This window comes from Protomyctophum bolini (assembly GCF_963924005.1).
Source record: "Protomyctophum bolini genome assembly, chromosome: 11".
Classification (NCBI taxonomy): domain Eukaryota; kingdom Metazoa; phylum Chordata; class Actinopteri; order Myctophiformes; family Myctophidae; genus Protomyctophum; species Protomyctophum bolini.
This window is the reverse complement of record NC_137872.1, coordinates 23514999-23542604: the sequence shown is the minus strand read 5'-3', so window position 1 is coordinate 23542604 and position 27606 is coordinate 23514999. Positions and strand designations below refer to the sequence as shown.

General features: G+C 41.6%; 1 protein-coding gene across 6 annotated transcripts; it reads left to right on the top strand.

The window, feature by feature from the left end:
* Positions 1-162: 162 nt before the first annotated feature.
* Positions 163-26066, top strand: gmip (GEM interacting protein). Of its 6 annotated transcripts, none has more exons than XM_080775418.1 (21): positions 163-394; positions 1952-2042; positions 2745-2829; positions 2959-3019; positions 6236-6361; positions 9463-9527; positions 10233-10340; positions 11235-11315; positions 11622-11771; positions 14720-14857; positions 15442-15626; positions 16539-16642; positions 16741-16803; positions 17351-17446; positions 17877-18037; positions 18190-18366; positions 18960-19097; positions 19624-19796; positions 20366-20684; positions 22165-22267; positions 25960-26066. In XM_080775418.1, exons 1-21 carry the CDS (start codon positions 325-327, stop codon positions 25986-25988), a joined length of 2523 nt encoding a protein of 840 aa, XP_080631544.1. In that variant the 5' UTR covers positions 163-324; the 3' UTR covers positions 25989-26066. The 6 variants fall into 6 exon arrangements, with proteins under 6 accessions (XP_080631544.1, XP_080631541.1, XP_080631540.1 ...); XM_080775415.1 differs by lacking the exon at positions 25960-26066 and adding an exon at positions 23908-25733 and having other exon boundaries at positions 2962-3019; XM_080775414.1 differs by lacking the exon at positions 25960-26066 and adding an exon at positions 23908-25733.
* The last annotated feature ends 1540 nt before the right edge of the window (positions 26067-27606 follow it).

The window sequence follows — 27606 nt, the reverse complement described above, 5'->3', positions numbered from 1 at the left end:
GTGTTTGACACAGTACTGTAGGTGTGGTCTACTCTACATGACGGCGACACTAATGCACACTTCCTCTTCTCATGGTGGTGAAACCATATTGGCCAACCTCCCCCTCCTCTCTAGAGAGGAAGATCAATTTGAGAACAAGAAGGGCTTGCTGACAAAGGGCTATCCACCCGTCGTTTGTCGTCAAGTGTGTATCTGTACGGTGGCGTATACATGCATCAATACAGATAATACTTGTTTCTTCATGTGTGTGGTGGTACAACGACCTCGGGGCAGATGAGGGCAGAGTAGTGTTAGGGCCCCTTATGGTGCCGTCACACTGTGGCCATGGCAGAGACCCCTGACAAGGACATGGAAGAGACCCTGGGCCCTGACAAGGACGCCTCCGAAGCCACAGGTGAGAACAAAAACTAAGTGACATCATTTGGTAGGATTATTTGAAGCGTTGGTACCTTTCACAGGCATCATGGTTAATTTTGTTTTATATGAGAGATTTGACATCCTTGATTGATTGAATACTTTATTAGACAGAAATGCAAAACAGCACATACATTTGGGCTAAAAGGATAACACAAAAAAAGTCCTGGGGACTTGTTTCCATTGCGGTCCTGTGTATTCAATTCATCAACAAATATAAAAGACTATATGTAACTCTTTTATACATTTTATAAGTCAGATTCAGTATTTGGCCAATAAATTACTCTAAACTGCCACTGTTGTTAACGTGTTGGGGGGTTCTGCTGACATGACTCAGGCAACCTTCTGACATGCACATTGTGTGTATTCGTGCAAATTTGTGAGTGTGCGTGCCTGTTTTTGTCTTTGTGCGTGCATGTGCTTGCCAGGGTGTTTACTGTTTGTGGTTTAGTTCTACATCCTCTCTAGTCGGTGCAGGATCGATGAACTTCCTGAACTCTTTTCTCCATTTTGACACAGCAAGCAGTGGCCGTTCTTACACTGTTGTTCTCTGTGCTACTTCTGTATTTACGTGTAACCGAACATGGCTGTCTTTACACATGATGAAAAACGAAAAATGTACTGAAAACGGCGTGACGTTTTGTGTGTTAGGATATAGCAATATATTTGTATGATAGAAAAGCCTCACGTGTGTTTTTATTTTGGCACTGCATTATACTTTCAAGTCAATTTTCTGCCGGTGCAGCATATCTATCTGTCTCTTAAAGGTCACTAATGTATATATGTATATATATGACTGGTACACTGTTGTTATGAAAAACAAGGTGTTTCTGTACAACAGCATGATACAGATTGCAAGCAGGATGTGGTTGACCTAAATGGAGACAGCCTCAGAGAGTGAGAAAGATTCGGTTAACTCATTGACATTTACATGTTCACACGTGAAACATAAATTTAAACTGAAGATAGTAGAGGTTTTGGTTAATTAAATGCACCATAGTTCATGTCAACTTTCAGAATGAAGTAACATTATATTACTCTTAATTCTCCCTTTATTTTTGTAGCAATGCCTTTCACATTATGTTCTTTCTGTCTAGTTAGCTACAAAACAGGCTTATTTGACTGTTTTGAAACAAAAATAAAACTGTTAGTTTTACATATTTTACAAGTTAGTAAGTAGTGTCCACAGCTATATTGTTTCTTTTTACAAAGGCACTTAAACATCAAAAATCTTTTTATATCCTCACAAAACTTTTACAGTCTCACAGTTACAGCAACATTAAGTTTGCAAGGTTCTGTTTATAGAAGTGTGTGTGTGTGTGTGTGTGTGTGTGTGTGTGTGTGTGTGTGTGTGTGTGTGTGTGTGTGTGTGTGTGTGTGTGTGCGTGTGTGCACGCGAAAGAGAGCATGTGAGCATGTGCGCATGTCTCATTTGATACTAAGAACTTCTTAAAGGTTCCTTTTTGTATACTGTATGAAATGGTAAGACTTTATAACAGTTGAAATTGAGTAATACATTGCTCATTTCCCATTCCAGATGTGAAGAAGGCCCCACGTAAATCTGAAACTAAGCGCTACAGTGAGATCTTCCGGGATTTTGATAACCTTGAACTCTCCTTGGAGTATCCGTAAGTCTTACTTTTTTAAACGAAAGTTGCTATGTTTTTCACTCACAGATTGCAAGTTGAACTCATTGTAAATTGTACACATTGTAAAACAGAGTTTCTGCTCGGTACATGAGTTTTACTTTTAACCAAATACATACATACGTATAGAAATAGCCATCAAGGACAAGGATGAGGCAAAATAACCCCAACAAGGTGATGCAGGTGTAAATGCCATCATTCCTTACGTACCGTATTAAACACTACTTATATACTTATATGCTTCGCTGACCAGAGTGCCCCAGGGGTCAACACTTGGTCCCTTTGTGATGCATTGAGAGCTCGTAGATCTGCAGTTTGGCGCAGAATGTTTGCCCCCAGAACAGTGATGCTAGGGGTCACGTGGTTAACCAAACATCAGAACCAGAACAGTGATGCTAGGGTTCACGTGGTTAACCAAACATCAGAACCAGAACAGTGATGCTAGGGTTCACGTGGTTAACCAAACATCAGAACCAGAACAGTGATACTAGGGTTCACGTGGTTAACCAAACATCAGAACCAGAACAGTGATGCTAGGGTTCATGTGGTTAACCAAACACCAGAACCAGAACAGTGACGCTAGGGTTCATGTGGTTAACCAAACACCAGTCGACCAGATATGCCAAAGGCCCATGAGAGCATTGAGATTAATGAATAATTGTGTTTATACATTTTCTTCCGTAGTTCTACGGATGATGCTGATTCTCTGTCCATCCCGGAAGCACCTTCCACGGAAACCGAAGACCCGACAGAGCGAGACGATGTGCCTGTAAGGAATCAATATTTGTCCAGTAAATTATGTTTTATCTCTGAGGGGTTGTTGATGAGGAAACCATTGAGTCAGTTAACAATTGAGGGTATTTATTTTAATCTCTAATGTATATTCTGTCTCTCCCAGCAGTGTGAAGAGATACTACGCTCTGAGTCTGATCCCACCGAACTAGATGGAAGCCTATCAGGTACAATTTCTACAATTGCATGTGTATAGCTCAGTGAATACCCAGAAGGCCTCCTGTATGTATCAGTGTGGGGGCATGTGTGTGTTCTTGCCATAGAGGAGACATTGCAGTGGAGACTTGGCTATCTATACCACATTAATACCACATGGATTGATTGATCCATGTGGTATCATCGGAGCGGCAGGGGCGGTATTGCAGTCGCTGTACGGCACTGTTGTGAAGAAAAGAGAGTTGAGCCAGAAGGCAAATTGCTCTACCGAGCAATCTTAGTTCCTACTCTCACCTATGGTTATGAAGTGTGGGTCATGACCTAAAGAACAAGGTCGCGAATACAAGCGGCCGAAATGAGTTTTCTTCGACGTGTGGCTGGCATCTCCCTTAGAGATAGCATGAGAAGTTCAGTCACACGAGAGAGACTCGGAGTAGAACCGCTGCTCCTTCGCCTGGAAAGGAGCCAGCTGAGGTGGTTCGGGCATCTGGTTAGGATGCCTCTCGGGCGTCTCCCTAGGGCGGTCCTCGACGCACGTCCCACTGGGAGGAGACCCCGGGGCAGACCAAGGCGCAGTTGGAGGAAACGCATCGACTCACTGGCCTTGGAACGTCTCGGGAACCCCCAGGAGGGAGTCACTAATGTTGCTCTGGAGAGGGAAGTCTGGAGCACTCTGGTGGATCTGTGCGTGCAGGATTTGCCAAGGGGGTTTATTATAGTCAGCAACACTAGAAAGTCTAGTTGACAACCTACCGGTAGTAATAAATTGACATTGGGAACAAGACACCAATCATGATTCGTGAGAAGCCTTCACTGGCTAGTAGTGTCTCTCTATAATTGTCTTCGAACAGGTCCTCCTGGATTACCCATCAGTAAAAAAAGGTTCTGAATGCCCCCAACTATGAGTGACCCATTTTGTTTTTATCTGGAATCCACTTTAACTGTTCTTGTTTTCAAACAATTAGACACGTGGACTAATCTCTAACGTGATTAGGATGAGACAGGGGTAAAGAGAGGATTAGAGCACAAGGTGCAGCTGTTGTAATCAGTGATATTTTTCAAGTCAAGACCAATATTATTAATTGAATATGAATTTTAAAATAGTATACCTTAAAACTAACTTTAAAAACACCACTGGTGTCATTTTTTCTACTCTACTACGTGTACAGTTTTTAAGTTGGATTGAAATAATACAGCAGCCTCACGCATTAGATTAGAAAGACAATATCAGTCACATAGGAATCTAACATGGTAAACTGGAGTTTGAAGTTATAAAGGGCCTTGCAGCTCCAATGGGTTTATATAGGAAGATGTCGGATGTCAAATATCTAAATATTGAATCAAGCTACTTAAAAGGTGTCTCGGGTTCACACAAAAGCCAAAGTGGACGTTAAGGTAACCCAGAAATGTTTTAAACACACCTTTAAACTCCAACATGAGGATTCACCTCAGCTGGCTGGAGATAAGTAGACAAATCAGTGCTAAATAGATTGACCCCGTTGAGGACTCACATTATCAGGTATTCACAGCATGCATTAGAGATTAGGGATTAGGGAGCCACATTCAGTAGTGTTTAAATAACACTGAGAAATATATGGTGCTCATAAGGAGCTTACCGGTACATTAGATACAGGCACTAGTTTAAATCACCCCTACTCCCTCTCCTATAATACATCCACCCATTCCTCCTGTCCCTCAAATCACCTGCGATCGAGTCATTCTGTAAACAACCTCATGAAAGGAGCGTTTCTATGAGATATTCTCTATGAAATTCTCACTATGTAAAATCCTAACTGCAGTAGACGGAGTGCCAGAACATTCTTGAACATTTTCCCAGTGCACCATGCACTGTTTGGCTGGGATTGGCTATCCATCAGGTCCTTATCCGCCTGGCGCTCTGTCACACAAGAGCTAAACCTCACACGGCTAAAGCCTGTCACTCTGCAATCTGGACCTGTCATGGTTTAATCCCCAATCCCAGCACAGGAGGCTCAAGGCAATGTGAAGCTACTGAGAGCCTGAACTCTGAAAGGAGAGATGCAGATATAGCTAGACCAAGAGAGGTCAACCTGGCACACAATCTGGCCTCTCTTCAAACTGATTCTTGTGGATTTTGCTTGCAGAAAGAAATCAGCATGGCTTGATTCTTTGTTTTTTTTTGTTTTACGACTGGCTTCTGTGAGAGACTAGTGAGAGACTTCCGCACTTGGATCGTCCAACTGAGGAACTTGAAAGAGAAGTTGCACACATTCTCAGAAATGGCACATTTTGGGCCAGCCAAAATAATGTGCCTGATACCTGGAACTGGAGCGTCAACTGTTTTTTTTTTTTTTATATATATATATTATATATAAAGGAAGTGAAAGCCTCTGGATTAATCTCTGCTTTTAAATTCAGCTGCTGAAACTGACATTCATCTGAAAGGTGGATTGGCAGTGGGGCACTGAGAGAAAGGAAGGGAGAGGGCAGACACAAGACCACACAACATCGACTGCTCTCTCACAGTGACTCAGAGAGGGAAGAAGAGCAGCTGATGTCAGAGAGAGTGATCTCATGTCAGCATCCTGGCTGGCCGACCACAGAGCAGCTGTAATATGGGTATGCATGCACACGGCATATGGGCTCTGACTGGTTTGGGTGACACTGCTCTCAAACCAGAGATGTGTCTCTCTCTAGCTAATGGAGCCCTGTGATTCAAGAGTCATTGTATACATGCTCCTACATGTATACGTGCAGTGAAATGTTGGTGTGGCACACTCCGCCAGAGAGGAAGAAACCAGTGAGGGAATTGATCTTGCTGAAGCCTTTTGTCTTAGGTCTGTGTGAGACCTACCCCCCTTTTCTTTCTTCACATTTCCATTCTTTTTGACTGGAAGATTCAGGATCCGATGTGGAATTTCTACATGATGTTTTGGGACACACTGGATATTCATTCTACTGTTGGAACATGCAGTATACATGCTGTTTGCTGAGATATAATGGGAAGTTACAGCGCTTTTTGAAATCTGAAGACCAGCTATGACTTCCCGTGTGCAGTCATTGCATCCTACATGGGGTTTGTGTGCAGCTTCTTTTTGGTTGTTAAATAAATTTGTTTTGATCAGTAGAGTTACGTATACATTTGATCATCCAATTCTAAACCCAGTAGAGAAGTTTTGTTTTTGGACTGCAGCTGAGGCGTTGGTGTTTAACCTGACCTGGAGTCATGCTCATGTACTCCCTCTCAGCCCAGGATGCTGACCTGGTCCTCTGTCGCTGTGAGGGTGGAGTTGAGATGGCCCTGCAGTACACCAAGACGTGGTGCCGCTACGCCAAGGACCTCCTGGCCTGGATGGAGAAGAGAATGAACCTGGGTAAGCGCATGTGTGTGCGCGTGTGCGTGCGAGCGTGTGTGTCTGTGTGTGTGTGTGTGTGTGTGTGTGTGTGTGTGTGTGTGTGTGACTGTGTTTGTGTGTGTGTGTGTGTGTGTGTGCGCTGTGTGCCTAAGCTTGTGTGTTTCCAGAATTATGCAATTATTGGAAACACAATAATTGCATAATTGACGAACACAATTGGCTGTGTTCGGGGGAGCGAAGCTGTGCAGGACGGGTGATATTCGTCACTGCACGCATCCTTGCGGGCTGGGGTGTCACTTGTCACCAGGGAATGTTGAACGGAAGGAGTAGGACATCCTCCCAGTGGGGGCTCCTCACTGGCAGGTGAGCCAGTAGGGTAGAACAGCAGGGGGACCGCATGTAATTCCGACGGAGCATTAGTACGACATGCGTCCGCATGTCGGACATGCGCTGCTCCCGTGCTTGCGGTTATGGTTAGGTTAGGGTTTGAGATGGGTTGTCGTTTGTTGGACCAATGACTAGTCTGAACTACGTACTGCACCCGAACAGCAGTGGCAAGCAGTGGGAGGAATTAGTTGCCTTTTTTTTGTTTTATTAAAATAAAATGATGCTCTACTTAGATTTAACCTGGATTGAAGTCATGACTCTCTGTTTCCAAGATTGTTATGACAGGTCACAGGTGTTCATATGAAGCACCTGGAAGTAAAGCTATAGGTACCACGTTCCCATAATTCACCAAACACACAGGGCTCATCTTGCCCAGTGCCAGTACATGAAGGGTCAGTGCTCAGCCAATGTTCCATTCATCACACACCAAGCCCTAGGGAGAGAAGGATTAGAGGGAAGATTATTTAGTTAAACGCAGGGTAATTGAAATGTCAGAGTGCCCCGAGAGTGCATGCACACTTTGCACAGGGATCACTCTGGCATCGTGCATGCAGCCCGCACAGGTGCCCATAGTTACTGTCTCTGTCAGCTTTGATGCCAAACATGTTAGCCTGTTGGTAGCAATCACACGGAACCTTGCCTGGCTATGACGACAATAGTGTTGTTGGGCAACAACAAGAATACATGACTAATATAGGCAGGGTGGAGCTCGGGCGCACACAGTTGTGCATTACTCAAACTTTAGAGACGATGCCGTAATCGTGTAAGAGTTCCAAAGACGAGCACAGAGGTATGTTATTGTCCAATTTAAATGGCAGCTTCACACTGTGCCCCGGGAAGTCACACCATGAGTGTAAACATATCATATAATATCAGTGTTTAACAACAGAGCAGCCTGCCCGAATGATGTGGAGCAGCGTTTATCATGATGATGTGATGATGATATATTGATGTCAGTCAGCAGTGAAGCTATGCCTTGATTATTAAACATTATTTGTATAGTGCTTTTCCAAAACAAGTTTACAAAGTGCTTCATGGACATAAAAACAATAGACAAGAAAAATGTGTGAAAGGACATTTATATGCAGTTCAATAAAAAAATAAGATTGATGTAGCGATCAAACAAAATTAAGAATGAACGTAAAGTCTAGCAGTCCATTCCTCTAGTTAAAAATGTGATTTTAAAAGAGCTTTAAAAGTGGACACTGGGATAGCCTGTCTAACTTCCAACGAAAGTTTATTCCACAAGTGTGAAGCCCATGGCAAATGCACTGTTGCCTTCTGTTACAATCCTTGTCCTGAGGACCAAAGTAATAACTTGTCTGCACATGCAAGGCCGTTAAAGTGATTTAAAAACAAACAATACAACTTTAAAGCATGTTCTGAACGCCACAGGTAGCCAGTGCAGTGAGGTAAGAGCATGGGTAATGTGGTCATGAGTTTTCATAAGCTTTACAGTAATTGTCTCTGTATTCTAATTAACTATAAAAGCAAGGTTGTATCATCCAGTTAATCAAATTGGTCTAAGTAACTGAATCCAAGCATTATTTGATGTGCCCAATATAGCCATGCGACAGACTCCTGGTATTGTTTTCACATTATGAGTCCATGCGTGGTGTTTATATGTCTGTCTGTGGACAACGGAATATTCACAACCACGCTCGATGCAGTCACGAAACCTTACAGGTGTGTAGGTGAGTTTGAAGATGGGTGTGGGAGCTTGTAGATTTGAGCTTGTAGATTTGTTTTCTAATTTATAGAGTTTCTTAGTTTTGTATTTTGATTTATTCATTATATTACCAAAAAAATAAGTAATTTGTGAAAAATTTAGCTATTTTTTAAAATTGTTTTGCATCATAAAATGGCAGCGCGACAAAACACATTGTGAAATGTGTAAATAGTGTAGATCTGCTATTTTCATGTATATTATTATTGCGACCATAGGTCGCAGTTTACTATTATGTCAGTCGGTTGGTTGGTCGGTCACGCCTCCATATATGGTCACACCACATGACATCACGCCTCCATATATGGTCACGGCTCCATTATGGTCACGCCTCGTGACATCATGCCTCGTGACATCACACCTCGTGACATGTCATGCCACCATATATGGCCGTCTCCATGTATGAAGATCACGACACTGATTCATCAAACCCTGGATAGCCATAAAAATAGAGAAATGGAAGGGCTGCAGGGATCAGTTAGTTAGTGGCTCTTAAATGGGTGCTCTTTGGTAATACAGGTAGAACCATATACAATTTTCTTTATTTCCTTCAAGTTGTACTGCTTGATTCCCAAAGGTGTAAATTGCAGACTTGAAAAGAAAAAATGGAATCCAAGGCACTCGACCAAAAGGTCTTCGTCAGGGTCTATCTGAATGGATAGCCATACATGGAGAAGACTGGATCATCCTAGATCTGTATATATGGAGCCGGCCAGCAACTCTACATATGACCTCAAACCCTTAGATCTCCATATATGGAGCTGACCTGTTCTGACATTCCATATGTTGTTCCTGCTCCACCTGTCCTTCCTCTTCGATGTCTCCCTTTTTACTGATACCTGTCCATTCAAACTCTAGACGGAAAATGAAGGCTGGGCCCTCAACAAACCCTGTACACTCAAGACACTGCCACCCTAAGAACTCCATATATGGAGCTGACCTGTTTTGACCTTGTGACCCATGTGTTGATCTGACCCCCCATGCCAATCATGATTTCTGTTCACAGAACAAGAATTTTCAAAAAACATAATGAAGGCTGCAGAGGGTGCCAGGTCCTGTGTGTCACAGCAGGTATGTATGTTGTATGTTGTATAATGAAGCAGTGTGTCCAACAAGGCCAGCATAACATGTGTCTTTGGGGTCATTTATACTATAGTTTTAACACATTATAACCTGGGGCCAATTCTACAACATTTATAACCTGGGTCAATTCTACAACATTTATAACCTAGGTCAATTCTACAACATTTGGAGAATGGAAAGTGTGAGAACTACTGCTTTAGAAAAATGTAAAAAAATAGCAGATCTTGTAAATCCGCTATTTTTGAATATGCCAATGCTAAAATGTAAAATGCCACAGATCCCGGTGTCATGTATAGTTTTTGTATCTAGTACATATCATACTGTTTTAACGTGTTCATAGTATTCTCATTGTGTTTGCCTGAACATGGCATAAAGCCATACCTCGTTGCATGGTTAATGGTTGATATTTAAGAAATTGGGATAATGAATCTTTGATCCTTAGTCCTTACAAACTGTACCTTGTTGTAAAGGTGACTAATCAACGATTAAAATGATATAAAATACAATACCAATTAGTATTATCAAAGTGGAGAAATATTGGACCAACGTTTCTGAACTTTTTGTGCTGAGTTTACTTTGTTTAGGAATTGTAACGCATTTTATGCATGATATTACTATAATATTATTATAATAGAGCCACGCTTGCTAAAAACTGTGCGTTAATAGACAGGTTGTTCTTCCTTGTCTTTGTAGGTTAAGATGCCTTTACAATACATCTACACCATGGCCCTGGAGCAAGACATTAAAAACAGTGGTGCTTCCAGACAGACTATAGAACAGATACAACAACGCTGTTACCAGGTAGAGACCAGGGGGGCAGTCAGACGACTATAGAACAGATACAACAACGCTGTTACCAGGTAGAGACCAGGGGGGCAGTCAGACAGACTATAGAACAGATACAACAACGCTGTTACCAGGTAGAGACCAGGGGGGCAGTCAGACAGATATTTTGTGAAGCCACTAAGGAAATCGGGATTTCCTGAAAGTTCATATAATGGCCTGTTGTGGCACTGTCATTGGGCCCAAAAAAACCCATAGCCCCATAGAAGTCCATGTATTTGGGCCCAACTTCACCTAGACTGTATTACCTTAACCGCGTATGTTCTGAGGGGCGTGGCTACCGTTACAGTCTATGATCGGGATTCCCCACCCACTCGAGTCAAAATAAAAACCAACGGAGAAGAAGGGGGGAAGTCCCGCCTCGTTGTCTGGGCCAGCCAATGGCCAGCTGGACCAAAAACGGATCTAGAAAGATGGCGATTTACAATTCAAGGACTGACAGGCTTCATTTTACGTTCATGTTAGACCCGGGGAACGCTTTGTCCATATTTTTTACAGTCTATGGTAGAGACACACACACACACACACACACACACACACACACACAGACTGTGTCACACACTTCTGTGTCACACAGAATAAAGGTCCTTGCAGACGGATGGGTTTTTCTGAAATTTCCCTCTGTTTGTTTTCTGCAAGTCTGCAAGGACCTTTTGTCCCTCACACAAGTAGAATTTGCCGGTGGGCCCACACAGTAAGATCCCTAGTGTTACGCTCCTAAGAATGTAAAATGGAGCCGAGAACCGAGACATGGCCAAGTTCCAAATAAACACTTGGGTTTTTACTGTGCATGGCTTGTATTGTAGAGACGTGTAGAAATGTATGTTTGTGATCTGGTGTCTTTGTCTGAAGGCCTTGGCTGCCAAGAGGAATGAGCTTGACAAGTGGCGCAGAGAGTTTAAGGAACAGTGGACAAAGCAACAAAAGAAGATGGTGAGTTGTTTTAGCAACCTTTAGCGTCCAGTAATGTTTTTTTAATGATACTAGTGTACTCTTTTCTTAAAGAGTATTTTATTTTCTTAACTTTGAATTAATATTTTGAATTGAATTAATATCTGTCAATGTGGAAGTACTGTATGTTCCATCCATTAAGCACAGTCTGTTCTGTGTGTGTGTGTGTGTGTGTGTGTGTGTGTGTGTGTGTGTGTGTGTGTGTGTGTGTGTGTGTGTGTGTGTGTGTGTGTGTGCGTGCGTGCGTGCGTGCGTGCGTGCGTGCGTGTGTGCGTGCGTGCGTTTCAGAATGATGCAGAGTCAGCTCTGAAGAAGGCCCGGCACCAGTACCTCCAGCGCTGTGAGGACCTGGAGAAGGCTCGGGTTGTAGATGATACCAGTGGACACAAAACCATCGACAAGAAGACCAGGAAGTCCAGGGATGAAGCCCAGACCAAGGTGAAATATGATATAATAAAATTACGTTTTCATGTAACCAAAGTGCAGCCAGGGAGTATAGTGGACATTTTGAAATTTGTCTCGTGTGAAAACAGGCACTTTCTACTAGTCTTTGGTATGACCCGGCCGGGGAATTGAACCGTACCTCCCATTCTCAGGGTGGACACTCTAACCACTAAACTAGTGTGAACAGAGTAGACCTTTCAACAACTACAGAGAGAGGGGTGTTATAGTAGTATATTACTAAATTGTTACAAAGACCAATGGACTTTTGATTTAAGTGGTATACCTTGGGACTGGTATAAAGCAATGTGGGGGGGGGGGGGGGAGGGGGGGGGGAATGAGTGTGATGGTCAGATGAGTCATTCTTCACATATTTTCCACAACTCAATACAAAGTTGATTTGGTTTGATTGCAAATCAAGTGTGATTGAGTTTATCCTATAATAATAATGAATTGCATTTTTATAGCGCTTTAGACCAGGAAATATCTCACATTCATTTGTGTGTTTTGTCAATTATTTTTGCGTCCACTTTAAATATCTTCACGGCCCACCATTGGGCCCCGTCCCACAGGTTGAGAATCAGTGCTAGACAGTCCATAGATTTGGGACAAATTATGCCAAGGTAATATGCTACCAGCTGTTCTGGTGGCTTGTGGTGACGCAACACCTTACTAAGACACTTTGGGCTGGATTTTGAAGGTGCGTTTTACCATGTGGTAATACATAAATTGGCCTCGCTCTGCGCACAATCGTATTATGAAAGCCTTATCGTCCCGTGTTGAACGCACACACATATGGAATACGACGTTGCTGAATATTTTAGCATTGTGGGAGTGTCCATATGTTAATTATTTTCGCTTTGCGCAATTTGCTATTAAGCCCCTTGACCTGCGCATAACGATTAGACGTGGGTCTAGGCACCTCATAAACGCAAAAAGAATTTAAAGCACTGTTTGATTTTACACTTGAGCGGCTCTGGGACGCTGCTGGAGTGTTGCCAAGTCTGTTTATTATAAGCGGCTTCTTTTTCTGTAAAGTTGCTTGTAAATATTGGTAGTTGTGGTTGCTTTTCTTGTTTCTAAAGGTTTCTCCTAATGTTGTTTAAACCAGTGATCCTCACACAGCACATTCCCATGTCAAGGATCCCCAGATTAATGCATTTGCCCAACTTAAGGACGGCTAATACAAAAATGTAATTAAAATGTTACTTTTGAAAATAGCAGATCTACCAGCTCACAATGAATCACATTCATTCATTAAAACTATGAACTCTGACTGCAGGCGGATATATAATGATCATTATAACAATGTGCAAGAAAATATTTAAAAAGATGGAAGGACTTTATATTTGTGGACAATCAAAATATGTTTTTTATTTTAATGTGGTGTCATTAAAATTAATCTGGATATAGCAGACTCACTATCTAGAAAATAAAAACATGGCACTTCATTTAAAATAGGTTACAGACCCCTGTTATATGCGCTTATTTTGGGATTCTTTTTATAGACCTATTTACTTGTTTCTATGAGACATGGCAACAGCCAGCAAAAGACGCATCCATTCTTTTTGAAAGGTTGAGATTAGAAACGACCATAATTATTTCATTTCTCAACCTTAAAAATAAATAAAAACATCTCCATAATCCTTGAGAGGTTTGCTTTCATACGCTGTATCACACTCGATCCAAGTCTTCTTCAATAAAATGCTACGAGCGAAGACCATACCATCACGGGCATACGCACCACGCATTCAACTCATTACTCATTTCAAATATAATATAATTATAATTTAAATTAAAATATAATTTTACTGGTGTTTCTCAATAGAAACAACTTATTTTGAGGCATAAAGGTGACAGCATGCAGTGCAATAGGAATAATTAACCCAAATGTGACAAAGTCATATGTCATGTCTTCTATGGTGCCAGCCTGAAGAAATGTAATAATAACGATCCCCAAAGTGCGCATTCCGTATGTGACATCAGCTGACTGGTAAAGAAAATAGTACGGACATGTTGATTGGGTAACTCTCAAACACGCCTTAAACACTCCCATGACTAATTCAAGGCCGTTTTGCGCACTCCACGGGGTGTCGAAAGCGCTTCTTAACATGCTTAAAATTGCAATATGACATACCTCACGCCCCCAGCTCATATTACTGTAATAGGTAAAACGCACCTTCAAAATCTAGCCCTTTATGTTGGTTTTTCCTTTCATTTGATACCTTGTGGTGACCCAGCACCTTGCTAAGAAACGGTTTCTCCCTAAATTTGTCACTGTCTGTAGGCTATGTATTTTCTTTTTTCTTTTTTATGAGAGGGAGTGAACCACAAATTGCTGTTTTTGTAGTGAAACTTCACTGGAGCTGTTGTTGCTCTATTGTTGCTTGGGCATTGCTGCAAGTCATTAAAAGCACATTAGAAGAACATTCTGTGTGCAGTTCTGTGCACTATAATAATCACCACAGTGATCATATGTGATATGTATGCATATGTATGCATGTAATGTATGTATGTGTAATTGCTTTTATACAGCCAATACCACGGCACGCATACTGACAAACAATATATGTCATAGCCATATAAAATAATAAATGGGAGACAAGCAGACAGCCAGAGAGGCCACTGGCTCTCTCCATGGTTATTGGTTACCATAACACTCGGCAAAGCAACCGCATAATTCATGCTTTACGGGAATTAATAACAGTGCTCGAATGCATTTCTCACCATTTACATTGCCTGGCTCATGCTTCCCCTTGTATAAAATGTTTATAATGTATGTGGCTTTAGGCTTACGAAGCTTAATGATGCACGTCAAGTACAGTGATATCATTTTGTCGCTATTTAGCAGTTTTACAATTTATGCATTTAGCAGAGTTTATACAGTACGTCAGCTATATAATGCAGTACGTTATGCATTGATGTTATCTCTCGGTCTCCTCCAGATGACGGAGTCGGAGGGCCTTTACAGGCAGTGTGTCTACGATGCCCGGTTCCAACAGGATGAGTTGGTGAAGGCCAAAGATGTCATTATTTCTCACATTCGCAAGCTCGTCTGTCAGGGAGACACAGTGCTCAAAGAGGTTGGTGTGACATTCAGTGAAGAATATTCCACATTCTATTATGGGTATAGATGTAACAAGCAACATTAAAGGACCATTCTGCTGGTCTGGCATGTTTAACCCATTGACTACTTGATATTTATGCCGGCTACTTTATTATTTTTGTTTGACTTTCAAAGAAGCCATTGGATTCCGTTCAGTATGGCTTGAAACTTGCTTGAGATACTTGTAGATACAACACAGTGAAAATGATTGTGTTTTCATGTTTTGTCAAAACGTAAAGATTTATTATTGTTGCCATACCATTGCGTTTTCTATTGCTGATTGGTTTTAAAAGTCTAGCCAACGGTTGACCCTTGATTGATTTATGACCATAATTAAAATGTATGTTGAATTCCTAACCGTGCAGTGTTTAACCAAACATTGACTTAACTATTTTAGCTGAATAGTTGAGTTTGGTAATGTCGGGACGGTAATGTATTAATAACATCTGAAATCAAAAATCTATGTTTATATCTATCTATGTGTATATATCTAGCTGAAGCTGTGGATAGATATGTTGAGTATGAAAAAGGGCTTGGCCCAACGTGTTCTCTCTGCATTAGGCTACAGTCAACATGTTCTACTACCAGCGGCAGCAGACAGAGGCTGTCCCCCTGGGCTACCACAACCTGGAGATGATATGCCGACCCGTGGAGCCCGGGGAACCCTATCTGCAGTACATCTTAAGCAAGCGCCTTCCGGAGCAGCCCCTACAAACCTTCACCTTTCAGGAGTACGTAGGCAAAGGGTATGTTCGTCTAGACTTACTATCTCTTTTGCGGTCTCAGCAGTTGTCGGGGACAGACGGATTGGTGGGAAAATTACTTGAATGTTTACTTAGTAAAATAAATCAACACTGCAGTGTAGAAATACTCTGTCACAAGTAAAACATCTGGCATTAGAAATGTACTTAAGATAATTAAGTACAAAGTTATGGTTATCAAAATTTACTTAAAAGTACCAAAAGCAGAAAGCAGTCTTTATGTGCAATATCCCATGTCACAAGTTTTCAAATGTATAAAATGTCAAATAAATATTTTGAAAATAGCAGATGTACAAGCTTGTCTATTGTAGATCGTCTATTTACAAATGGCCAAAAGGTTTAAGGCTGAAGTGCTTAATGTAGGTTTTGCAATAATAATCAACTAGTTGCCAGATTACTATGAAAACCTGTCCGTCCGTCCCTTTTGAGTGATACCTGTCCATTCAAGCTCTCGACGGGCCCGCCCCAAAGTTATTAGCGCAGCTGCGCCTGGCAGCTGGCGAAAACTAATAGGCCTGAAAATTAAGGCCTGGCCCTACCTGGGCCCTAACTGGACTGGCCCGAGGCCCCGCCTGGCCTCACTAATTAACACACATTTTACGCACTACCCAGCCTGAAAATGGAAAAATAGAAGAAAAAAAAGGTCCATATATTGGCATTCCCAGACCTGTTGTTTCAGCGCAACCTCGCCCTTCAGGGTTGCCCTTTAGTGAGAGGTCGCTTCTCGCCCTCAGGGCATCTTACTGGTAACTACAGTTTTCAAATAATTGTAGTGGAGTAAAAGTATAATATTTGCCTCTGAGATGTAGTGGTAGTAAAAACTGTCCTTCCAATAACGCTCAAAACAGTGAAGCTAAAATCTGTCTGTGTTTTTGTCTACTGTTCCTTTGATAAAAGATCCGGGAAGATAAAAAGGAAGACCAGTAACCCCCTCAGCACCTTGCCAGACTCTTTCTCCCTGCTGGATGACAGCCTGGATGGCAGACGTCACATTTATACACGTAAGAAGTCCCTGTAGAAATGCCCTGTAATGTGCTGTTTATTTACACATCCAGGTCTTTGGAAAAGTGTCCACTCATTTTGTTTTGATGCTCTGCAGGAAGAATGGGTTACAGTGACAGTGAGAGTTTGGGAGACAGTATGGAATCTTTGTCTAGCCCCGGTAAGCTAATGTCTCCTCATTTTCGTCCTCATTATAATTAGGGATGTCCCGATACACTTATTTAGTTTCCGATCCGATACCACAATTTCTGTGTTAGCCGATACTGATACCAGAGAATATATATAATAATAAAAAAAGAAAAAATATCTTATTTTGAAGTCCACCGACCGGGACTAGTGTTGTGTTGTGTTTATAGCAGACTTCTCACTCAAATGTGCACTTGCAGTTTGGGCAACTCCAAAGCAAACTCCACATGGCCCAACATTTTATTTACCTGCCATAGTGTCAACCCGTTACCCCTGTGTCGTATCTGTTAGACTGGCATATTTGCCGATACCGATATGACCCGATGTGACCAAATAAGAGCTGATCCGATACCGATACAGACATCTCTAATTATGATAATAACAATAATAATGATACAGTGTGAAAGAGCGAAGAGCGAAGCTCCACTCCACAGTGTTCGGCATGGCCAAAACATTGTGTTTGTGAATGCCGGTGTTTTAAAATAAATGAGTGCTAAACCTTTTATATTGGCCCTCTCCAGCTCATTGTATCAGGATGGTGCCTAAAGCCCCGTCCACTGGGACAATGTCATCAGAAGACCTGGATGAACGGGACATGGCAACAGTACTTGAATCAGGTTGGTTTGGTTTGTTGTTTTTAAGACCCATTAAGACCAGAGGCCGATTCTACAGATGTCTTCTAAATCCTAAACAGTCCTAAAACTGTTCTCAAACGTTTTAATGTCAAGGAACCCCAAAATTGTATGTATTTGGTCGCCCCCATTTCAAAATATTTTGTTCCAGGGACCCCCAGAAGGAAAGAAACATTTTCACTTCAATCAAAATATTCAAAGATTTTCACATATTTTCACGTTTTTCTAAAATAGCAGATCTATATCTTGAATATCCAAAGTATAAAATAATGGTTAAAGTGGTTAGAAATCTAAAATGACAGAGGTTTTCCGGGTTTTAATAATATAGGCTACTGGTAAAGATTTAGGCATTTGCAAAAAATACTTTTACTACACAGTTTATAATGGTGCCTTCTCTGTCTCCTCATGCTCTCAGACAGCATGGATTCCTCCGTGGAAGCCAACGGTTTGGGGAGCAAGGTGCGCACGCCATCCCGGGCCGCGCTGACACACCGACTGAGGAAGATGAAGAGCAAGATGGTCAAGTGCAAACAGTGTGACAACTATATCGTGGTGAACGGGATCGAGTGTGAGGAGGTAGGAGGCCATAGAGGAGAGATATATAACACACTATATAAAACCTTTCAAAGATGGATGGTTTACTTATTACCAATCTGTGAAAACAGATTGGATTACAGGATCATTCTTTTTTAATGTTTTTCTGTTCCGTTCTCTGTTGCTGTGGTCAGTGTCCGCTGGCCGTCCACAGGAAGTGTCTGGAGGTGTGTCAGATGGAGTGTGAACAGAGGAAGGGGGTCTTGTTTGGCGTGGGCCTTTCCATGCTGCTACGGCACAGCCGGCACCAGGTGCCCCTTGTGGTGCGTCGCTGCACGGAGGAAATCGAGAGCCGCGCTCTCGATGTCCAGGTACTATTGACGGTGGTGTAAAGCAGGGGTTCTCTTTAATAATTATTTATTATTATTATTATTTTGCAACTGAATGGCTGGGAAATGGAAATTAAGAGTTTACATACAGTATAGTACACATAGTACTATGTGAATACACCTTCCCTAATGATTATATCTGGTTTCATTGTGTTTATTTATGGTGTATTGTCTCTATTATTAAGGTTATTGTAGCAGTACATTTAAATTGGGGGTCGGGAGGGGGCGGGGCGGGGGTCCCGAGACATGGCCAAAGCATTTCTGGGGGTCCCCGGCCAAAAAGGTTGAGAACCCCTGGTGTAAAGTACATTTAATCAAGCACTGTACCTTTTGTAATTTTGAAGTATTTGTACTTTTACTCAAGTAAATTTTGAATTCCGGATGTATTCCGGAGTACTTCTACATTGGAGTATTGATACTTTTACTTAAGTAAAAATGTAGAGTATTCTTTCCACCACTGCTATTGACCCACGTATGCAGAACAGGCTGCTGTAGATTTGATTGCATTAGACGCCTAACAGTTAGTGATGTTAAGCACAGCTACAGTAGCAGTAAACCTCCCATCTTTCTCCCAGGGAGTGTATCGTGTCAGTGGGTCGAAGCCTCGCGTCCAGAGGCTGGTCCAGGCCTTTGAGACTCAAGGGGACCACTTGGACCTGTCGGAACACTCACCCCATGACGTCAGTTCTGTCCTCAAGCACTTCTTCAAGGAGGTATACACTAATCATCATAAATTAATCCTTTATTTCAACTCGGAGTAGCCTACAGTTGAGGGGCAGGCCCTCGTTTTCAATGTAATAGACATTCAAATACAGCAATATTAAAATAAACAAATCAGAAGACAGAAAATACAAAAACAAAGAGAACTAAAATACTCAATGAACTAAAACAGATAAACCAAAAATTAAATAAAGCCTTGACATCTTTTTTTCCGAAGTACTTCCTTGTAGATACAACGTAATTGTTTCTGTCTCTTCCCAAAGATTTTTGTGGCTAGGTTCACTATTTGCTGCAGCAATTGCTTCTTCCTTTTACATTAAGATTGCCATACCACATTGCCATGTTAAAAGTCAAGATTCCCTCTATCAGGTTCTTATAGACTGTTTCCATGATATGCTTGCTCACTCTAAATCATGGGGAATGGAACAGATTTAACATTCATTTGAGTATTTATCTCAGTGCTTGAAGTCATGAAGTCATGTTGATTCTGAGCTAATCTGTGTCTTTTCCCTCCCACAGCTTCCAGAGCCCCTGTTTACCTTCGACCTGTACAACGACTTCATCCGAATAGGCAAGACGGTGGAGACTTCCAGGTCGGTGCACGAGGTCATTCTCAACCTGCGACAGCTGCTGGAGAGACTCCCGACGTACTGCTACAGCACACTGCATCACATGATGTGTCACCTGCACAGGTGGGCTGAAATGTCCAACTGCATTTGATTGGTTTTCACAAAAACTGAAGAGAGTTCTTCAGCTGAGTCTGGATTTATTTTTTATGAAATGGGAACTTTCCCTTGACATTTCCTACATACACTAAAAAAGATGTCTGAGGACTGGGGAACCCCCAAGGGGTTCAATCTACAAGCTCACAAGTGTCGCATCATGACACATTGAGAGCTTGCAGATACCGTAGGTTATTTTAAAATTATTTTGTAAAATCATGGATCTTCTCTTTGTGTCCCTAGCACAAAATGTGGGGTCCGTGGCCAAATACATTTAGGGATCATTCAACTTGTTGAGAACATGTTTGAGAACCACTTCTATACAGTCGCTTCATGTCAGCTTCTCCTCTTCCTCACAGAGTTTCATACAGTCGCTTCATGTCAGCTTCTCCTCTTCCTCACAGAGTTTCATACAGTCGCTTCATGTCAGCTTCTCCTCTTCCTCACAGAGTTTCATACAGTCGCTTCATGTCAGCTTCTCCTCTTCCTCACAGAGTTTCATACAGTCGCTTCATGTCAGCTTCTCCTCTTCCTCACAGAGTGTCAGAGCACTACGAGGAGAACAAGATGACTTCTGGGAATCTGGGCATCGTGTTCGGGCCGACTCTCCTGCGCCCTCTAGTGTCCATAGACATGGTGGCCCTGCTGGAGACCAGCTACCAGGCCTCGATAGTGGAGTTCCTGGTCACGCACCAGGAGCAGGTGTTTGGCCCCCGAAAGAGAGCCAACACGGACCCTCCGCCGGCCCCCACGGCCCCTCTTCCAGACACCCCGCCTCGTCGAACCTCCGCCCACCTGGAGATCTCCTCTGCTCACGACCACGGAGCGTCCTCCAGAGAACGGCCCCGCTCACTAGAAGTAAGAATAAACTAAATCAATCAGGGCTGGGCAATGTAAAGGATAGATTTTATTATTGATATTGTGATATATGCAATTATTCAATTAATTAAGCCCTAAATTATGTTATTTATTATATTTTATATGTTAACACCCCGATCGCCCAGGACGAAGTTCACCGCCCTTTAGTTTCAATTAGTAACCCAGCGCCCAGGACGAAGTTTTATCAAAATGATGGAGGTTAAGCCGATCGCATCGCTCCACAGCCTGGGAGCGCCTGTTCCCCCCCTGTTTTGATCTGTCGGTAAAAGTGCTTTGCTACTATGAATCGCCGGGCGCTATGATTTAATGGATTAAATAACCCCGTATTCGGCGTGTTAATATTGATTTAACTGCTGCATGAGGTTGGAGTAGCTACAGTTAGGCTTGTCACAATTATTACATAATCGCCTAATTGCAATTATTTGAGATAGTCGCAATTACTTTTGAATAATCGTCATCATAATCGTCTATGTTGAAAAAATGTCATACATTTTGAAAAGAAAAAATAGTAAAATAAATAGTGGAAATAGCAGATCCACAAGCTCGCAACCCATTGTGGTGTGACGCGTTGTGAGCTTGTGGATCGACTGTTTCCACTATTAATGCTCAACAATGTTCCAGTGTTCAAAACACAATGAAATCGTTGCCGTTGGTCGCAATTATTTGTGTGACAATTAATGGTCATGTACAATGTCTTAATGATGACAGAATACTCTATGCACAGGACAGAGAGAGTAGTGCTGCACGAGCTGCTTGTAGTGATTAAAGTTCCTGCTTGTTTTAAGCACCTTGGCACGGCCATAGGGGCAGCCAGAGGCTTAGCCCGCTCTTATTCTGTCAGGATTAACACACTGACCACTGCTTTTCTGCTGCTCTGCCTCTATGAACTCTGACTGCTCTTTTAACCACATGGACCCTATAGACTATAGACTATAGAATACTAATAGGTCCAACATTGAGTGACAATAGCAGAATCACAATGTGAAGCGTGGAATCACACAATGTGATGTGAGTTTATTAGATTGGCTCCAGACTCATCTCTGTAGTTATGCTCTATCATGCAGTCTATAGCCTACATAATAATGGCTGTAGGATTTCCTAGCTAGTAATGTCTGCACAAATCTACTCAGTTTCCCCATGTGTTACTCCAAAGCTGTCACCTGGTCCCTAGACCCTCTGGGCACACTTTAGCGGACAGCCGTGGACAGAAGAAGCTGTGTTTTACGTCATTTCCGAGTTTTTAGACAGCTGGTGGATGGAAAAGAAGCTCCACCTCCACGGCTGACTCCCGCGACAGACAGATTCCCGGAAACGCTCTCCTCCAGTCAGCCGCGGAGGTAGAGCTTCTTTTCCATCCACCAGTCTAAAAACTCGGAAATGACGTAAAACACAGCTTCTTCTGTCCGCGGCTGTCCGCTAAAGTGTGCCCAGACTGATACTCAGACTGTCATTCCCACAGAGTCGAGCAATCAAGAGAGAGTCAAGCGAGGGTTATATATCTGACAAGTCTTCATCCAATGAGGCAGTGGACCAGCTCAGCCCTGAAGCCAATGAGGGAGCAGGTAGGCGGGTCATAGAGATCATTGGTGTTGCAAGCTGTGGGTCAAGTCAATTGTAGGCTCTCACCCTTAGTTTTGCTTTGAACCCTTTCTTTTGTGGTTTTCCTTTCTATTGAACCATGTTATTTTACATAAGAGAAGCATAGGAACCAAAACGTAATTAACGGTAAAGCTTGCCGTGCTGATTGCTGCTTGTGTCTCTTCTTTTCCGCTTCGAGCATTTGTTTTAATTGAGCCGCTCTGATTATAGATTACGCTTTGAAGTGATTGGTTTCATAAATCACAGATAGGCCCATCTCTGAAGGCTTGCGTAACTCAGTAGGTCCCTTCAAAAACAGCAATAAGTAGCAGATCTACAAGCTCGAAACGTGTATATTCGTGCCACGTTTTGAGCTTGCGGATCTGCTACTTTTGCTGCGTTTGTGTGACGTGGTAGTAATGTAGCTATTCAAACAAGTGAACTGGCATCCTCAACTCTGATGCGTGCCTACACAAATGGCATAAAAATAGCAAATTAAGTCATCAGCACTCACAAATAAGTATGTAGCCTAACACATTTAAATGGAATGGACACATTTTAGCCCTAGGCCTTCCTCTGCGTGTCTGTATTCTGGTTGTGTGACCCAGATTAGACAGCACCAAGGGACCTGGTGATTAACAACCAGCTGCTTTACAAATCATTGAAGACAAATAGGAGAAATAGTAAATACAACAATTAAGTCATAAGAGGAAATGTATCCCATTCTGTTTGGTAGCTATATATGATAGGAATAAGTGCTTCGTTCCTATTGGTTGGCAAAAGTACACCAATGTTGAACTCCATGCTTCAGATGCGCTGATTGCGACATGTCAGCTCTCCGCATCCGGACTCTCGGACCTATTATGTATTATTGCCATAGCATGGAAGGGAACGGTACGCTGATGCTTCTGACATGTATGTGCGACCGGCATGCCCCTAATGCAGCGACATATTGTCTGTGTGTAATGTGTTACCACCAGCAGAGCCATCAGACATACTAATTATTAAAATATGTCATACTTAAACCAAAGCTTTTATATGAGTAAAACGTAATGATATACAATAATTATTCACCCGTTTCTATGGTATGAACCCCACTTCATCCAAGTTTACAAATAAGAATTCAAGAACAATTAGGCCTAACCTCTGAGGCAGGAGACTGCATCACAAACAAGTGCCAGCTCAGTACCACATTACACACAACCAAGGTGGCAGTGCTGTTTCACAAACTCATGGTCATTTGGGTTTCTGTTGGTTTCTACTCTATGGTAGCTATACTCTTGCACTGAGAGGAGGGAAGGCATTTCCGCTCCTTATGGAGGTTTGCAGCTCATGCCACCCTGTGCCAGCATGCATATTAGAATTTTTCACCCAGGAGTTTTATTGCGTGTCATCTTTGTATTAGTAGTAGTAGGATTGATTGATTGATTGATTGGCCATTTAATTGAAATTAATTAATATAAAAAGGATAAAAACACAATTAAGCCTTGAGGCTTGTTTCCATTGTGATCCTTTTAGGGAAAGGAGGGTAATAAAACAATTGTTGTGGTTGTGTGTAAGATAAAGTATGTTGTTGTATGAAGTCATTTGGTTTGCGTCATATTGCATCTCTTCCTCCTCTTAGTCCTGGTTGTAAAGGGAGCTTCTGGCGGTCCGATAGGTGAGCCAGACTCTCTTCTGGGGATCCAGCCACATCACTACTTCTCCAGGCAACCAGTGGTGCGTTATTACCACCAACAACACCCCACCCCAGGAACCCAACACTGCAACCCATCAGGCCCTGCTGGGGGTGCCAGGCAGCCAAGAGCAGAGCCCTGGATGGCTGGGGCCCCAGAGAACAGCACAGACAGCAGCCGTAGCTCCTCTCCAGAGCCAGGGAAACTGAACCCCCACCCAGAGACCACCCACCAGACTAACAGAGCAGAGGGCAAGGTGGAAGTTTTGCCGCCACGCCCCCGCGAGGCTGTGCAGTGTACGCTGGGATTAGGCACAACATCTACAACGTCATCGCCGCCGGTTCCATCTGCAGCACAATCCATTCCAACACAGAGGACTGCTCCTGAGGCGCGGTGCGGCCGACAGGCTAATCTGAACATGAATCAGTCAAACAACAAACAGAATGTGGGACAGGGACGGGCTTTGTGCCACTCACCACCACCACCACCACGGAGACTTCCTGTTGAACAGGCCCGGAGTGCCCATACCATCCTGTCTGGTTTAAAGCTGAGGGGGAAGGATCATGGCCAGCTCTTTGTCTGAGGCCACCTGGAACCATGATGTGATCATGTGACAGAAACAACAGAATTAACTGTTAAAGCTGCAACTATGGATTTACCTTTTTGGTTTTGTGATTATTCTGTTTTTTGGGAAAATATTTATTTTTTACCTTTTAAATATCAATGAAAGAAATCTATAAGCCATATTTTATGCTTTGTCACACAACAGTGTTGTTTAGAAATAGTGAAATTAGCTGATCTACAATTGTAGCTCTGCTATTTGCACTAGTTTTTTTTTTAAATGTTCACCTATATGACAGGCCCAAAACAGGGATCAATTATTAATCGATTGTTTTATTACATTAGTGATTGTTGATTATTTTGTATAATCAATTGGTTTGATTAACTCTTGCACCACTAGTCCAAATTAATATTTTCACACAGATATGGCTAGATTCATACTCTTAATAAATTTAAAGACTTACTTACATTCAGCTACAGCTACAAGTAATACACAGGTTTCATGACTGAAATGTATATTATTCCTGAAATCTCAGCATTTGACTGAAACTGAAATCATGTGACCAATAATCGAATAGCCTACAAAATGTGTGTTAAGTTATTATGAACTGTTCTCAAAAGTTTGCCAGTTGATACTACGGATGCATCTGCTTTTAAAACTGTTTTATGGTTTTATTGCTGAGAATCGGGGAAATTATCTTCTATGAATAAAACATAATTACTACTTTAACTAACTGTATGCGCATTGTTGCAAGTGTGCCACTGGGTGGCAGTGTTCTCCCAGTGTTAAAGCTGAATAAGAAAACAGTGGAACAGTAGAATTCAAACAAACGTTTTATTTGAAATTCTAAACTGTGAATTTGGGTATCTATATTTTCCTGCCAGACATAAGTACTTTATTTATTCCCATTTTAATGTAAAGTGGCTCCCCATATAAACTAGCAGTTTTGACTAATGGCCATGCATTTGTATCTAAAATCTCGGCGTGCCTTTGTTCAGATTGCAAACTGCACTACAATTAGATAATTGCTAATTAATCATAAAAAATGTTGCATAATGATCTAACACTGTATATAGTTTCCCAGGAGGATCGTTCCATTTCTCACGTTCATCAAGAGCTAGGCTATTATTTCTATAATAAGTCTCCATCTATCTTTCTGCACATATCCAACGTATATGCGTGCAACACAAACGCAAGAGATCATTCTCATATTAGTCCTATCAATACGTAGGATGGATGCATCATCTCTCATGTTCCTTCATCATCTTCCAACTCTTCTCCCTCCCTCTTAGCTCATCATCTCCTCCTCCCTCCCAGTTTATGCACAACCAACTCAGCGAGCACAGAACAGGGCTGCGTGCATGCCGAGCAACAGACGCGGAGAACAAGACAATAGACAATAGTTTGGTGGTCTGTCAACATGCCATTTGTCTTTTAGGTTTGTTGTCGGCACTCTGGAGTGTGTGAAATAAGAAAAGAGGAGGATAAAAAAAGGGGGTTGAAAGCGCGTCTCTTTATTCACTGCTGGTCTAAAGTTGCTCTCATTTTAATGCTGCCAACCGAGATATCTGGAGGAGTGTGTTTCACCTCAAGGTAAGCTATGAGTCAGACCATGCAGTCCGTGTATGGCATGCTCACCGGAACCTATGAACAGGTTGGCATGCAGTGCCAGTGAAAGATATGTTTTACATACAGTTTGATAATGTCTGTTACAACACCATTGTGCTTTTTATTTACTATACTAGTTTATTTGGGGGAAAAAGGAAAAAATATATATTTCTAATTATTTTGTCTATATGGCTATTTTCTTGGCACGAAATTGAAGATTTTGTCATGTCATGTCACCATGATTTTCGTGTGTGTGTGTAAAAATAACGTTGATTTTTAGACTATACAAATTGAATAGGCCTATATCTCATTGATTATAGACATAATCTATAACAATTAGAACCCAATTAGACATGCGGAATAATGTTTTATTTACTTTCTATTATAATTTATATGAACATTGCCTCTAATCAAATGCCTTTATCTTGTTTATATTTGGCTCGTTGTGCAACCGATAAAGTCACCTATAACTTCTTTTAAATTCACACATCTCGTTTTCAATGTGATTTTAAAACATTTTGGCCAAGTTTTAACGGTCATATTTTTGTTAAATTATCTTGATTAGTGAAAGGTATTTTTGTATAGTTCACCTCAATGTGATGCTTTTGTTATAAAAATCGTTTCAAACAGCATATATTGAGGCATAGCCCTACCCCAAACGAGAAAGTATATTGCCATGCAGTATCCCCAGAATATTCTGCCAGTTGTCTTGTTTCTTCATTTCATTATCAATGAAGATTTTAACAGGTGCCAACGTAATTAACAAATTATTTAATATTAACAGAATATTTTATATCCTGCAGCTATTGGGCTTATGGTTGGCTTAGTTTAATGGGTTATATCCTATACTTTTCTACATGCATCCAGTGTTTGGATATAAAATGCCTTCAAATAATTTTACATTTTAAAGTGAGGAAAACAATAATAGCTGTATGAAATTCTTACATAAATTAATTTAAGGAAATGATCAATTACACATTTTCCCTCCAGCTGTGTAAAGCAATATTTCTGACACTGAATCTGGTTTATACGTAATTCTACGAAAAATAAATATCTCATCAATTATTTATCTTAATTGTAAATTGGTCATTTCGAGGAAAAAAAGGAGTAGGCTAAAACTGTGATTATCTGAGATGTATTGTTATTAAAACAGGAATATAAGGTTCTATAACATTTTAGCATATAGGAAAAATGCATTTATTAAAACAGGAATATAAGGTTCTGTAACATTTTAGCATATAGGAAAAATACATTTATTAAAACAGGAATATAAGGTTCTGTAACATTTTAGCATATAGGGGGAAAATGCATTTTGATATTAGCCTACACTACAGTAAATAGATCCATTGGTATAGGCTAGTGATATTAGCCTACACTACAGTAAATAGATCCATTGATAGGCTAGTCCACTCCATATTAGCCTACCATAAATTATGCATATTCATCTGAATATATTAAATATACATTTAAATGTCAC